This window comes from Rhipicephalus microplus, chromosome 2, assembly GCF_043290135.1.
Source record: "Rhipicephalus microplus isolate Deutch F79 chromosome 2, USDA_Rmic, whole genome shotgun sequence".
Taxonomy (NCBI): domain Eukaryota; kingdom Metazoa; phylum Arthropoda; class Arachnida; order Ixodida; family Ixodidae; genus Rhipicephalus; species Rhipicephalus microplus.
In genome coordinates, this window is record NC_134701.1 from 192,978,887 (window position 1) to 192,993,313 (window position 14,427).

Below are 14,427 nucleotides of genomic sequence, written 5' to 3' on the forward strand. Positions count from 1 at the left end.
AGGAAACAGGCATCTGTAGGCACTGATGGGTCGTTTGCACACGGCGTGAACAATCCTGCAGTTACCATAAAAAATGGTCTTTTTACTCCACAAGGAGTAAAGTGCCCCTTCTTGCCGTGCCGTAAGCAATCTTTTGCGCACATTTCGGCTTTCGGAGGAGCGAAGAGCCACTTTAGGGGTGACTGCGCAGTTCCTTTAGAAAACGTTTTATAGTGTGTGGGCACGCGCACGTGGTTAGTTGTTTTATCTGTTCACGTTAACGCCCGGTATTTTTTCGTAGACACGTATGCAGACACGAACGTTTAGTCCACTTCCAAATGTTGATCATATTTAAAGCTTGACGCTGGATCCTCAGGCTATAAAAATGCGTCTTAGGCGCCAGGGATACACAGTGTTCCGCGTTTTGCCCGGCTTCCGTCGAAACGTAGCTTTCATCTCATTAAAAGCAAAAAAAAAATTGCATTAGTTCAATACATCTAGCAAAGAGGAAACAGGGCGGGGCAATTGCCTGCAAATCTCGGGCTACAGACCCTCCGGCTGTACAACACCCTAATCGTCAATTATTATAAGGTATTTTCTGGACAGTGCCTTCTTTCCACGTAAGCCTGGCTTTTTCTGAAGGGAACCACGTAGTCTAATTGCTGCAAAGGCGCTACACACGAAGCTCAAGGCGACTTCCTGTGAAGTTCACCTTGACCACCATGATTAATCGCAAGAGTATTATTTCCAGTAACTCGCACACCTATTATATTAGTCGAGTAACGGCGTTTCCTACTTAACAGTACGACTGCGTAATCAGCGACTTGAGAAGTCGAATCAAGTATAAAGCATACTCACAATTAAATGAGAGGCCACCACACTGATAGAAGTCAGACATCGCCAGAGAGCCAAGTGTTATCTTCTGAAAACTGCCCTCCTTAACGTCAGAGGAAGAACTGCTATGAACTTGCTTTGTCTTGCTAGGTCCGGCGCTCCTCTCTCGTGTGGTCGCATCAGGCGATGTTCTTGAGCGTCGCAGGCAAAGCGTAAAGGCGAGCTTACTTTCTCTCTTCAATGATAGCATATCTTACCCCCGTATACTAGACGTCCCTTCCGTGAACGCGTATAACTTTGAATTGAAGAAGACGATGGGAGCGCCGTCTCTGGGCAGAGCAAGTCACTACGTATCAGCCATATCGGAGGCCATGCAGCGATAATCTGCAGCGATTCTTGGGAAGCGCCGCGTCATTGTAACATCGCAGTGAAGCACGGAATTCGAGTCGAGAAGAGTTAGTGAATACGGGAGTTCGAGTTCGGCAGATGGCCCCGGTGCTGTGACGATTGGACGAAATGGCGTGCCAAGGTGATAAGCAGAATTCGCCACGACATTCATCCTTTTAGCATGTTTTAGAGCTACAAACTGCGCAGACAGAATCAAACGGGCAGAGTAGTAAAAGAGGGAGAAGACGACGGCCGGGGGGCCTCGGCTGAGAAATTTTATTGCGTTCGAGGGTAGAATATCAGTAGCAATGAAATCAAGGCTGCACTGTTTCTAAGATGGTAAGTTTGCTGCATTCAGCCTCTAGCGTAAAAAGAACTAATGTTTGAGCACCATGCAGCTGAAAAGTTGGATGCAAAAGTCACGACTCACAAATATGATAATCTTCGTCGGAGTTGTACGTGTCATTGACAACTGTTTGAATGGAATCGCGAGACGGGGTGCGCAAGTAGGTGACCCTGCCACTGACGCTGTATGAGAATGCGTCACGCGAATCTATTTATGCTGACAGCATTTCACGATTTTTCTTCGCGCAAACGTGAACTTGCGGTGTCTCTGACGCGCCAATGAGCTGATCAAAAATGAAGCCTTTCAATATATGCGTTCCGAGATCTGCCAACCAATTATTACGACTTCAACGCGAGTGCGATTTGAAAAAAAAAAAAAAAGGGCAGATTCCACGTAACGTAGGAATCGATGATATGAGAAGCACGAGAGAGAAATGTTGATATATCACTTTGAAATCAGCACAACGTTACGAGGTGGAGGTAACTGATGCCATACATGACTTCCGTGTCATGAATATCATGTTTTGATGTGTCGTTTATCTTCGCCATCTATTCAAGTCCCGTGATACCAAATTTAGTATATGTGTAGCTAGCAAATAGGCCGCGAGCACGCAATGATCGTGGTATGTTGTCATGCTCCTACATGACAAGCTTGTCAGGATTATCATATTTGCACCAGTCATACATTTCGTCATACATTGACGTCACGTAGCACCAAATTTGGTATATGTGGAGCTAGCGAAACGGCCGCGAGCGCATCATGAAGAGCCCAATATACTCCAATGTTGCGTTGACGCGCGCGCACACCGGGGGGCAGCGACGCTATACGTTAGCAAAACGCGAGCACTGACGCCAGGCGCGACCATCGTCCGACGGCAACCACCGCGAAATGCGACATGCTGCATTTCGCGCCGATGCGTTACCCAGACAACACTGCGTCTCCCACATTCCGTGGCGGAGGGACGCCAGACGCGCTGAAATGCGCATGCGTCAAAGCAGCGCGGCGCGCGCCTGCGAGTATAAGGCAGCATAGAGTTTCTCAATATACACTAGAGAGAACTCTGGCGCTAGTGTCTATGGGAGCTGCACGTTTGCAACACACGGCGCTTCAGGGAGCATGGGAATGATGGGTAGTACACACATTTGTCTAATTTTTGTGTTTCTGGCCTGCTTCTGGCTCCGTGTGTGTCCGTGTGGCTTGAAGCTGTTTTTTTGTGAAAACTTAAATTAGCAAATGTTCACCGTTTGCACTTCACAACGTTTTTCTTTTAAGCTTTCCATTTCGAATCAAGTCACTAAGTTGAAAAGGGTTTGTTTTTTATTTCAAAACAAAACTGAAACACAGCAATAAACGATGCCGCAAGTCTGATTCGCCGCCCTTAAGTACGAAGCTTAGGCAAATGTGTGTACTACCAATCATTCCCATGGTCGCTGAACGATCGCAGCGCCAGAGTGCCCTCTAGTTAATTTTGGGTAACTCTATGTATGGCAGGACCGGCGCCTGGCGTGGCAACGCCGGCGTGACGGGACAAAATGAACGTCGGCGAGCAGGCGCACCGCGTCACGTCAAAATGTATTGGCGTCTTGACAGTGGCGTGCAGTCATGTTCTCACATGACACGCATCTCATGATTGTCATGTTTGCACTAGTCACATACCTTGGTCATCCATTGGCGTCGCGTAATACCGACTTTGGTACATGTCAAGCTAGCGAAACGGACATGAGCGCATCATGTAGTCATGCTGTTACATGACACGCATCTCATGTTTATCATGTTTCCACCAGTATCATACCTTCGCCATCTATTCATGTCCCGTAATACCGAATTTGGTATATGTAACGCTAGTGAAATGGCCGCAAGCGCATCATGAGCGTAGAACGTAGTCATGTTGTTACATGACACACATGTCATAATTTTTAGGTCAGGGTCTGTCACTTGTGTTCACCATGCAATGATGTCATACAATACCAGTTTTGCAACATGCCGTGTGAACGAAACCACGGCAAGAGTGGCGTACCAACTTTTTCGCAAGTGGAAGTTGGGGGGGGGGGGGGGGAGGCAAGCTTACTTTACTCATCAACCATATATATATATATATATATATATATATATATATATGTGTGTGTGTGTGTGTGTGTGTGTGTGTGAAAGAAACCAAAGCGGGAATATCGGCAAAATATTACTATATTGTAACACAGCCTCGTAACAATTTCATTCTCCCGTAGAAACATAATTGAGTAATTAGTGCTGGATTGAAAAACTACACTCTATTTCTTGGTTTCCCCAACGTGCAGCCAAGAGTGACCACTGTCGAAAGTGGTGGGGCTCAGCCCCCCATATTTTCTCAGTGGGGGCTCGCGCCCAACTTGCCCGCCCCCCCCCCCCCCCCCCCGGCTGGTACGCCTATGACTGCAGGATCATGAAATGTAAATCATGACATCTATGATATACATGTTATGACTAGTCAAATATGTTCTTCATACAGTCACGTAATGCCATACCAAGTTTGTTATCGATACCATTATGTAAACGGTCAGGAGAGCTAAAAGCCAGAGGCAGATAGATGACAGACAGACAGAGACAGACAGACAGACAGACAGACAGACAGACAGACAGACAGACAGACAGACAGACAGACAGACAGACAGACAGACAGACAGACAGACAGACAGACAGACAGATAGATAGATAGATAGATAGATAGATAGATAGATAGATAGATAGATAGATAGATAGATAGATAGATAGATAGATAGATAGGTGCACTCAAAGTCACCGAAGTTCAGTGAGAAATGCTTTGCATTTGATACATTTACGCATTAGCATCCGAAAAGCAAGAAGGCTTGGATCATGTCTGCCGCTACTCAAGCCGCGTTGAGTGCACCACACTTACCTCCGACGACACCATGACAATAAGCACCATCAGCAAGCAGCGGCATCGCCAGGGGACTAGTATGGGGATTTCAACTAATTTTTTTTTAGGTGTGCACACACACGTGGACATATGAAATCACATGCGCAAACATTCATAAACGGCGTCCAGCATTTTCCCCCTCTGCCTCCCTCAAGAACTTCAGAATGCGCCCCCTGATGTTCAGCTTAGCAGCGCACACAGAACATGTGGCGTTACTCTTTTGAAAGCGTACTGCATGCTTTTCAGATGACAACCCAAATCAAATACGGCGCCGTTCACTTCCACCTCGTCGTGCGGCACTGCATGTGCCGCGTAAGGTGCGCGGTTAGCGCAAAAAAAATGGCGGCGGAGGATAAAAAAATGGTGCTATCTCCTGCAACTCCTGCAGTTTTCCCGACTCAGCATGACTCAGCGCCATCGGTGGAGAGGTGGGAACGACGGATGAAGAAGAAGTCGAGTAGAGACGAAAGCTCGAAGTGGCCGAAGAAGCAGGGGTAGCACGAGAATATTTTCATCAGGAGGGGGAGGGGGATGACAAGTGAGTTCCTTCAGGTGGGCAGGTAGGCTTGGAACAGATGCGCTGTTCTGAATATGCTTGGTCTAGAGGGGGCGCACGCACCCTTAGTTAACTTCTGCTGTTTGGAAGAATGTGCAAAAGGGGGAAAAAAGAAACAAACCACGGGAAAACCCGCCCAGAAAGTAGAGCAAATGTCCATGCAGACAGCGAAGACAGCCTGAGCACATTATGCCAGTAGCTACGCACCTATATAGAGATCGGCTCTACGCGGCAGCAAGGAGCCATGTGTCAGTGTAGCTGTGTGCGCTTGCTATCGCTCAGTAGCAGATCGATTCGTAGATGTCCATGTATACGTCGATAAACACTTGGACGAATCATTCGTTTAATCTGCCGCCGTGAGTGTCGGCAGCTGTTTGTTCGCTGTCATAGTTATAGTTTCAAAATGTTCATTGGCATCGCGAGATTAGAACTTGGTGCCTACGGTGTATTTGTTGAGTTTGTAGCGTTATGCCGCTTTTCCAACAGACGCATAGTGACGAGGTTTGCTCATTTAATATAAGTTTATGACTCATGAGCCACAACTTGTGCTTCGTGAGAAAACACATCTTGCAGATAGCAGACACTGTTATGCCTATCTCAGTCAAATAACATTGGCAGCCGCGTGCGGCAGAGGGAGTTTCAAAGCGAAGCCTGGGGTCATTTTCTCAGCCGCCCGTTTTTTCATACAGATTCCAGCGCACACCCTCTTCGGAGCGGCCGGCAACCGCTGTTCGACGTCGAACAGACGGCATGCTCTCGTCCAATAGCCGACTGAAATCAAGAGCGGCATCTGCATCAGATGCGCATCTTGCGACGAGGGGTCACCACGTATTGGTCCCACCCTCTGTTGAGCCTAGAATTACACAATGAGCCACACTCGTGCAACAGTAACCAACGGGAGAAAGCAATTGCGTTTCATCACATACGTTCGAGCTGATGACAAGTGCTGACATGGGCGTGCACACAGGGGAGGGCACGGCGGGCAACTGCCTTCCTTAGTCACTCTAAAGGGAAGGGCCCAAAGTTTCACTCATATTTCAGGGGGAGAGCATTGCAAAAAGCATTTACCCCCCCCCCCTTTCAAAGGGGAACCCTGCACAGGCCTATGTGTGCTGACTTGACTCATTTCACCCATGCCATCCCTCCCAGTGTAGTTTCCAGAGTGCTCATGGGGTCGAAAGAAAGCCGATAAAGCGCACGACAGGCCCTTGTAACACCGCCACGTTTCGACAGGAGGAGGAATAAACTTTATTATAAGAAATCAGCAGGTTCAGGTGGCCGGGCCTAGGCCTCCTATGAGGAGACGTCAAAACTTGCCTCGACAGACTCAACAAAGTTTCTCGATCGATTCGTGAGGCAATCCACTGCAATATTGAGGTCACTCAATCATCACGCCTACAGCGGTGTATAATTCACGTAATCCATCAGTGCATTGAAAAATATTCGTCAGTAATAACAGCACACCATGTATGATGGCAAGGGAAGGCCAGTGCCAACTATCAACTGGAAATTTTAATGATGGAACAAAACTATCTTTGTTCACTTCTGCAATGTGCAATAAATATTAAAACTTGAAGAGATCAAATCAGGCTGTGAATGTCCTCGACACCATGGAAAACCTAGATGGTTCAGTCAGCACGGCTGTTTGCCGCATAAGCTCTGTCGTGTGTGGTTGGCTGGCAGCCAAGATGTCGAGAAAGGCGGACCATGTGTCAGCACTCTGTAACAAATTAAGATGAACAACATGAAGAATGTAACACTCGAAGTGATTGAAAACAAATCTTTATGATACCCATTTTCTTCAGGGCAACAAAGAATGTTTAGAATCTCGCCAATCAGAGAATAATGAAATGGTAACACAGACAACGCTGTGAAATATTTTTACAATGATATTTTTTTAGAATGAACAGCGCTATAGAGGTCATACATGCAACACATGCCATAAACAGTGGCAAGTGTGATAGGGATTACCGTAATTACTCGAATCTAACACGCACCTTTTTTCCGGTTAAGCGCGTTCATAAACCGCATGCGCGTTAGAATCGAGTACGAACGAAAAAATTACGGTCAATCTATTGCCATCGGCAAATCCAAAATGGCCGCCCCCTATGTGTGTGGGCATGGCGCGTCGGCCATTTCTGCCTATGTGTTTCCCGTGTGTGGCACTTCGTACGTGTGCTGAGGAGTTCGTCATCTAGTAGTGCATTAGCATCGACGGTGTGGAAGGGCCGACTCCAAAAACTTGAGTGCACCACGATGCCGCTTTTAAAAGAAAAGTCATCGCGTGTGCAGAAACGGACGGAAATCGGGCCGCATCGTGGTCGTTCGGAGTTCCCGAAACGTGCTTGCGGGACCGGCGGAAACAAAAGCAGAAGATTGTCGACAGCAAAGCTTCACGCAAAGGCTTCAGTGGACCACAGCAGGGTCGGTTTCCGCAAATTAAAGAGCTGCTTGGCGAGTATGTGCTTGAGCAACGAGTGGCACAGCGGCCCGTGACGACAGAACTGCTCCAAGTGCAGCTATGCAATTAGTCATAGAAAACGGTCTAATGCGGAGCCAGTTTAAAGCGAGCAGGTGCTGGCTAACTAACTTTATGAAGAGTAAAAGCTTTTCCCTCCGAAGGGGAACATGCATATGCGAAAAGTTTTGCGGAGGAGTACGATGAAAAGCTTCACAGTTTTCAGACGTTCATCCTAAACTTGCGGCGCAACAACGGCTACCTGCTTGGGCAAATCGGGAATGCCGATCAGACGCCTCTTTACTTCGACATGCCTGGCACCACAACCGTCGAGAAGAAGGGGGAGAAGCAAGTTCGCGTGCTGACATCGGTCCACGGTAAAACTACAGTGACGGCAATGCTCTGTTACACGCCAGATGGACACAAGCTTCGCCCGTACCTCGTATTTAAATTGAAGACGCTCCCAAAAGGAGTCGTTTTTTCGAGTGGTGTGATCGTGCGGGCCAGCGAGAAAAATGGGTGCGCGTTGCAATCGATGTCTTACGTTTTTTTTCTTTTTCGCGGTGGAAATCGGGTGCTCATTACAATCGAGGGCGCGGTAGAAACGAGTAAATACGGTAAGCACAGGCAAACGAAGAAGGCATTATGTACTGCATAGTTGTGTTTATCAACCTTGAGCTGCTGCGGTTAATCTTTCAATAGTGTGGTATGATAATGTGCTCTTGTCAAGTGCATGCACACATGCACACCATAAAAAGGCAGATATAGCCTAGAACGTATTTAAAATCAATTTTAAAATGCACGCCGCATGACTGAACAAGATGTGGAGCCCCTCGCGACACCGACATCTATGCAAACAAACGTACATGACGAGTTTGTGTTGGCTGGTTGTTGCAGCATGCCTTGCACTTGCGCTACCTTTGATTTTCTCCTCCGTGCCTACGACTTCATGTGTGTGAGCTATCAGTGATGCACCCGGTCTCGCACACGGCGCCCACAACACAATTTTGCACGGTCAAGTGGCTAGCTGGGCTTACCTTGTCCCCGGAAATGCCATAATGATGTCCAGGGCTGTTCACAAACAGTTGTTAATGCAGCACATGGGCTGGCTATGTCACCTACCTGGGCAATCTCGTGAGGCTCGATGTTGTGAGTTTGACAAAGTTTTGCAACAGCGTCCTTGACAGTAGGTTGCCACCACAGCGCCACGGGACAGTAAGTGTCGCTCAGAGAAATGCCCAATGCTTCCAAGACTTTTGGTGACAACTTCGGGCCAACGGCACATGCACGCTTCCATTCACCAGCGAGTGCCAAGCCGAGCCAGCTCACTTGGTCGTGGAACTCGTTGGTCATTGCCTTCAACCAAGGCTGCTCAAAACACTCTCTTGCGTCTTCCATAAACTCCAGCAGGCTGCCAGAAAAACATAAAAACAAAAGAAATAGGAGATTAACATAGACCTGCTAATTTACAAAGTTGTAAATTACTATATATGAATGAGCAATGAACTAAGTATACTGTAAAAGCGGGTTAATTCAAACACGAGGTGGGCTATGAAATTGGTAAAGTTAAGCAGAGTTCCAATTGATTGTCGGGCTCTGCAATGTACAAACAATGCCGCCACTGTGCAGGCAGAACCTAAAGAAGTTACCTCTAGACTCGTTATCACAAATTAAGTGCTACAACGAGTTTGCGGCAGGTGATTTTGTTGATTAAGTTCATGGAGCTTTTAACAGTAAATAAAACTAATTCATCAGTCGATGATATGCCAGAAACAAATGCCATCATGCATTCGTGTGAGCAGTGAAACCTAATGCCAGAATATAGAATGCTATTTATGCTCCAAAACATGCTTATTTCAATGGTTAATTTAACACAATTAAAAGTGAAAGTGATCAGGGTCTCCCTTGACGTGTTCTTTGTGCGAGACTAAGGTTAATTTAACAAGAACAATCAATTATTTTCATATGCTTTCCTTTCTTCCATTGTGACCCAATGAGCACCATTTGTAACTTGCCCAAGAGCTCCAGCACAGCATTCCAAATCTAATCTGCTGAGAAATACTGCTCTTTCTTTGTTTTGCATCTTAATAAATTTAGTTTGGTTGGTTTTACAATACTTTGTGATCACTCTGGGCAGACTTCTGTGTGAAGCGATAAAAACCAGGGGCTCCCGATTTAAATTATCTCTCATGGATGCCGGCCGACTTGTTCGAATGATCAGCAAACCACTAACATGCAGGTTCATGAAGTTCGTTCCCAAAGTGTCCAAGTAAGGAGTAAAAATGTGCTGCCATATCCACGAATTGAATGATGATGAGTGGGTGAAGCTCCGGAGGTAAACTTGGTAAACCATGAATCCTACGTACGCTTTGCATCTTCGATTTTACTACAACGCTCCCCCTAGCGTACATTGCCACACTAAATCGAACCATTGCCTTCCACCAATGACACGTGCCTTATGTCACATCATTCCTGTTTTATGAAATCTCGCATCTTTCACCATGAACTACAAGCACCGCCGCCTAGTTTATAACATCTTGCATCTTTTCATCATCAGCTACAAGCACCGCCATCTAGTGAACACTGCAAGAACTAAACGAGAGGTGGCTACATACAGGGGAGCACAGCCCACGCCTTAAGGAGCTTCGCCCCTAAATTACTTCAGTTGCTGTGATACATTTCAATCACAAACGGGTTCACTGCTGCCCGCAGGCCCTTCAACTGAACTGGCCTGAAAAATTAGGCTCTTTCAAAATTCGTCACTATAATCCATAATTGTATCTTTCCAAAATCAGTCTTTTCTTAAAGTGTAACTGAACTTAACATAAAAGCTACCGGCAATAACAAAGATGATTTTATATGTGAGCTCTAAAAATGGTGACATTTGAAAAGAATATTAAAAGTTGGCAGATGTGTCAACAGCAATTGTTTGGGGCACAAAATTTATTACAGTCGAGCCCACATATAACGGCCCCATTTAAAGCAGACTTTCCCTTCGCGTGACCGTGAAAATATACATTAGTTCAATGGCACAAAATCGCACTTACAACGAATGTCTCCAAGCGCCGCTGATCGGTCACAGCGAACCAAATGGCGGTCTGCTAACTTCCGGGAAACCAATTTCGACCACCGATCAGGCATCGGCGAGGTGAACATACATCCTTATTGTTAAACGCCGACCATGCCTCCGCGCCCCTCTAGTTGCCACTCTCCCCGACCACTTCTTGTACCGCAACCCTTCGTCCTTTGTTCCCCCGCTACTCTGAGCACCCCGCATTGCCAGACGAGACCCGCGTTTTCTCACTGCCACCGATGTTTCGAAGACCGGTAAACCATCTACCCTGTTTTGGATCGCTAGTACTGTCGTTGGCATCGCCAGCCTGGAGTGACCAGACAATTTGCCAACATCGTCGGCCACCGACTGTGTCCAATAGTCTGCGCCTAGTGCACACGCGCATGCTACCCCACCGACTCTTATAATTTGCGATGCGTTTTGTGTTTAGGACTTGTTCTCGCTCACTTTGCACTCAACTCAGCAAGCCTTCCGCGCGTGTGCGGAAGCGCGAAAACAGCTATTAATTTGCGCGGAATGAATCGCGAAGTATGAAGTTCGTGAGGCCACGAAAACCCGCCGATGCAACAAAACGATTTTTTGAACACGGCCGCCGATTCTTCAAACACCGCCGCGAGCAACAATCCAGGCGGCCATGCACTCTTCCCAAGATTTAAAGACTTTTTTGGGGACTTTCGACACAAAAATTTTGGTCTGTCTGTCTGTACAGTTGTCTGTTTGTTCACTCTTAACGGCACCAGATACTTGAACGGCCGACCCCATACGCAGCGCCCACCAATGTTGCTCAAGGTTTAGCGTTCATACTTGTGCAAATGTCAATTAAAAAGCAATTATTGCACATGTCTGGGGCACCATAACAATACGCATGTGTAGTGGGTTAAGGAACGTTCGTCACTATGTTTGTTGATAGCGGACGAAAAAGGATTAACATGAACTTTTTATTTCATGGCATGGGTGGAACGGCTGGTGACGCACGGATACGCTACCGTGTGCAGCGCCGTTGAGTCGGACGTTGCGGCCAACCCAGCAGTCAGGGTCGCAACTCCGGAGGTCCAGGATCAGGCCACGGCTCACGAGGACCACACCCGGTAGGCCTCGCCAACGAACCTGCTGCTGGCCACTGCACCCAGGCAGGAGCCGTTCGGCAGGTCTCGGCCTTGGACCTTGAACAGACACACCGGAGCTCGACCTGGCCGACACGTACGGGTCTCACGTCCGGCTCAGGAACGCTGCCAGGAACTCGTCCTCTCGAGCGGCGCACCGCTTCCTCTGCCTTCGTGGCCTCAACCCTCGAGCTCTCTTTTCCGCACGTTCCTTCTTCTTGGCCAGGGCACCGCCAGGTACCCTCGGGTGCACACTGCAGCTCATGAGCTCGCGGCCCACGTCCGAGTCTGGCGCGTCGCTCGGTATGGCTCGGCACCGCTCGGCGATCCTCGATTCAGCCAGAACTCCCCTGGCACCTGGATCCTCGGCCACCCTGAACCTCGCCCGGCTCCGTGCTCCTCTGTGCGCACTCCCGCGTCTCGCCCGGCAGAACATCTCGCTCGTCCCTTGCCGAAGTGCGACGCTCTGGTGACACCGGCGCTTGATGGCATGGGTGCGGCCACGGAGCAGTCAACCCGCATCGGAGACGCGATGCTCCATGCGGGGCATGGCCAGCCCGTCCAGCGAAGAGCGTGCGCCGAGACGCGATGCTCGACGCAACCGTGACCATTAGCCAGGCCACGTTCATCGCTGTGTCGAACGGCTGACCGTGGAGATGCCTCGCCGAGATCCGCGATGCCCTCGGCAAGGAAGAGAACAGCAGGCCAGGCCGCGCCCCAAGATGCAGTACTCGTGCCGGCAACGCCGCCCCAGCTGGTAGTTGGACGGCAGTAGCGTGGACGGCAGTAGCGTGGACGGCCGCGTTCCCTGGCCGGAACCTGCATCGCCTGCGTCCGACGCTTCAGCCCGCTGTCTCCCGTCTGCCGCTGCTTCGGCTCGTCCCCAGCCACAAAGCCCACTGCCACGTGATGGTCGCCCGTGACCCAATCGTGGCACGCCACCTCTATGGGCCACCACAGGTCATCAGCTGATTCACTGACACTCACGCGCACATTACACGCGCCTTGCCCCGCACTTCCGTCGTTGTCGTTTTCTTCACTCATCACAGCATGTATTCTGCACGTGCGTCTTTTACTAAAAAAAGGCATACATAAGTTATTTTAAGGACCGTAGCGCTTATCACGATGCGCTGGCCATGTAACGCTTGCACGAAAAGGCGAGCGTTTCCAACTCTTTGCTAAGACGAGACGGTGGTGGCACCTACCCGTCACCTTGCGTTCTACACCTTATCACCTCTGAGACGGGCGCACACACCCATCTCAGAGCCTCGCGCTTTGTTTTCCAATAAAACTGCCAGATGGCGCTCATGTCTCACGTGTGACATGACCTGATGCGCTTGTTTGCCTCAGCTGCACGCTCGAGGCACTCTAACGCAGCGCCCCCGGAATACCCTTCACGGATTTTCTTGCACAGAACATCGAATAAATGTTTTGTTCATTCTCTCCCCATGCAAGACTATCGTCTTCGACGAAATTCGCAGATTAACATGCAGACACGGGGCCATTTTTTCTACGCACGAGTTTCGCGAACCTTTCAAGCAAGCTACTCAACCTGCCTCCTTCCCGTGTGTTCCGTGTGACTGGAAACCCGTGTGACTGGAAACGAGCCCAGAGCTGTTCTACATGTTCTGGCATGTGTGTCGTGTGTGCGCGTCTTGCTTGCTCTTGGTGTGCGTGTGTGGTCATGATGGCCGACGGGAGGACTAGCACGCTTTTTCCTGCCGTTCACACGTCAAAAGTATGACCACTTGGCTTGGCTTCAGCATAATCCGCGCATCATGTACCGCAATGCGGAGCGCTTGCTCATAGCTGTTGACCACCTGGCAGCCAACTTGCCGTTTCGGGCGTCGCGGTATTCAGCTGTGGAGATGCTGAACATTCCATGGGCGGCGGTGATGGCTACATGCGTACGAAACTGTTTTCGCGAGGCCGACTTCGTCGACGTCGGGCCCGATGTTGAGCCTGAAGCTTCCGAAAAGGACCACTGCGGCGGCGATTTGTGGCAGCGCGTCGTCGACTCCGACCTGGGAGAGCGGGTGGGACATCTGTTGCGATGGTTTAATTACGGCCGATGATGATGATGCTGACACTGCGGAACCGTGGACGGATTAGGGTATTGTGAATAAAGTGCGTGGCGAGAGCGATTTGGAGGAATCGGATTGCGAGAACGACGAAACTTTGGATCCAGTGCCTCATGCAGCTCATGCCACGGGCCTCGGCGAACAAGCACCCTGCCGTTTAATGAACTCGAGACCGCCCTTATCGCTTGTGCTCTTCGAAACACATGCATCACGGACTTTTCGGGACAAAAAAAGTTTGTTTTCAATCGCAAATTCTGTTAAAAGCTGCGTTTCATTTACTACGAACTTTGGGATACAGCGAACGGATGCCGCGTCATGCTCAGGTTTGTTATAAGCGGGCTCGACTTACTTATATTATCTCTTCCTTGTAGGCTGTAGATGCAATCACAGGCTATTCTAGGTTTTTAAAGCATCTTACCTGCCGCCATGACATGTTCTACATTATGGCATGATTACGAGTGGCACCACCAACTTTCAACTATGTTGTGAGAATGGAAAGGGCTCCTGTTTCTTTCAGACTTCACAGCTTACGTACTGCAATTGGTTGGTTGAGCTACTGGCAATATCAATCAATGAGAATACAACAGAACATTTATTGCATTGAACACTGAATTCACAGCAAGCACTATAAACAACCACAACCTGGTGATAGTCTCATGTAAGTGAAAAGCTGTCAAACACCTGAGGAAGAGAATA

At 48.8% G+C, this 14,427-nt stretch overlaps 1 protein-coding gene across 1 annotated transcript in view; it reads right to left on the reverse strand.

Moving 5' to 3' along the window:
- Positions 1-6,506: 6,506 nt before the first annotated feature.
- Positions 6,507-14,427, reverse strand: part of LOC119169619 (uncharacterized) — a 39,409-nt gene continuing 31,488 nt past the window's right edge. The window contains exons 15-16 of the mRNA XM_075887179.1: positions 8,597-8,885; positions 6,507-6,736 (exon numbers count right to left, since the gene is read on the reverse strand). Coding sequence (XP_075743294.1) covers positions 6,602-6,736; positions 8,597-8,885 — 424 coding nt within the window. The 3' untranslated portion in view covers positions 6,507-6,601. The remainder of the gene's footprint in view (positions 6,737-8,596; positions 8,886-14,427) is intronic.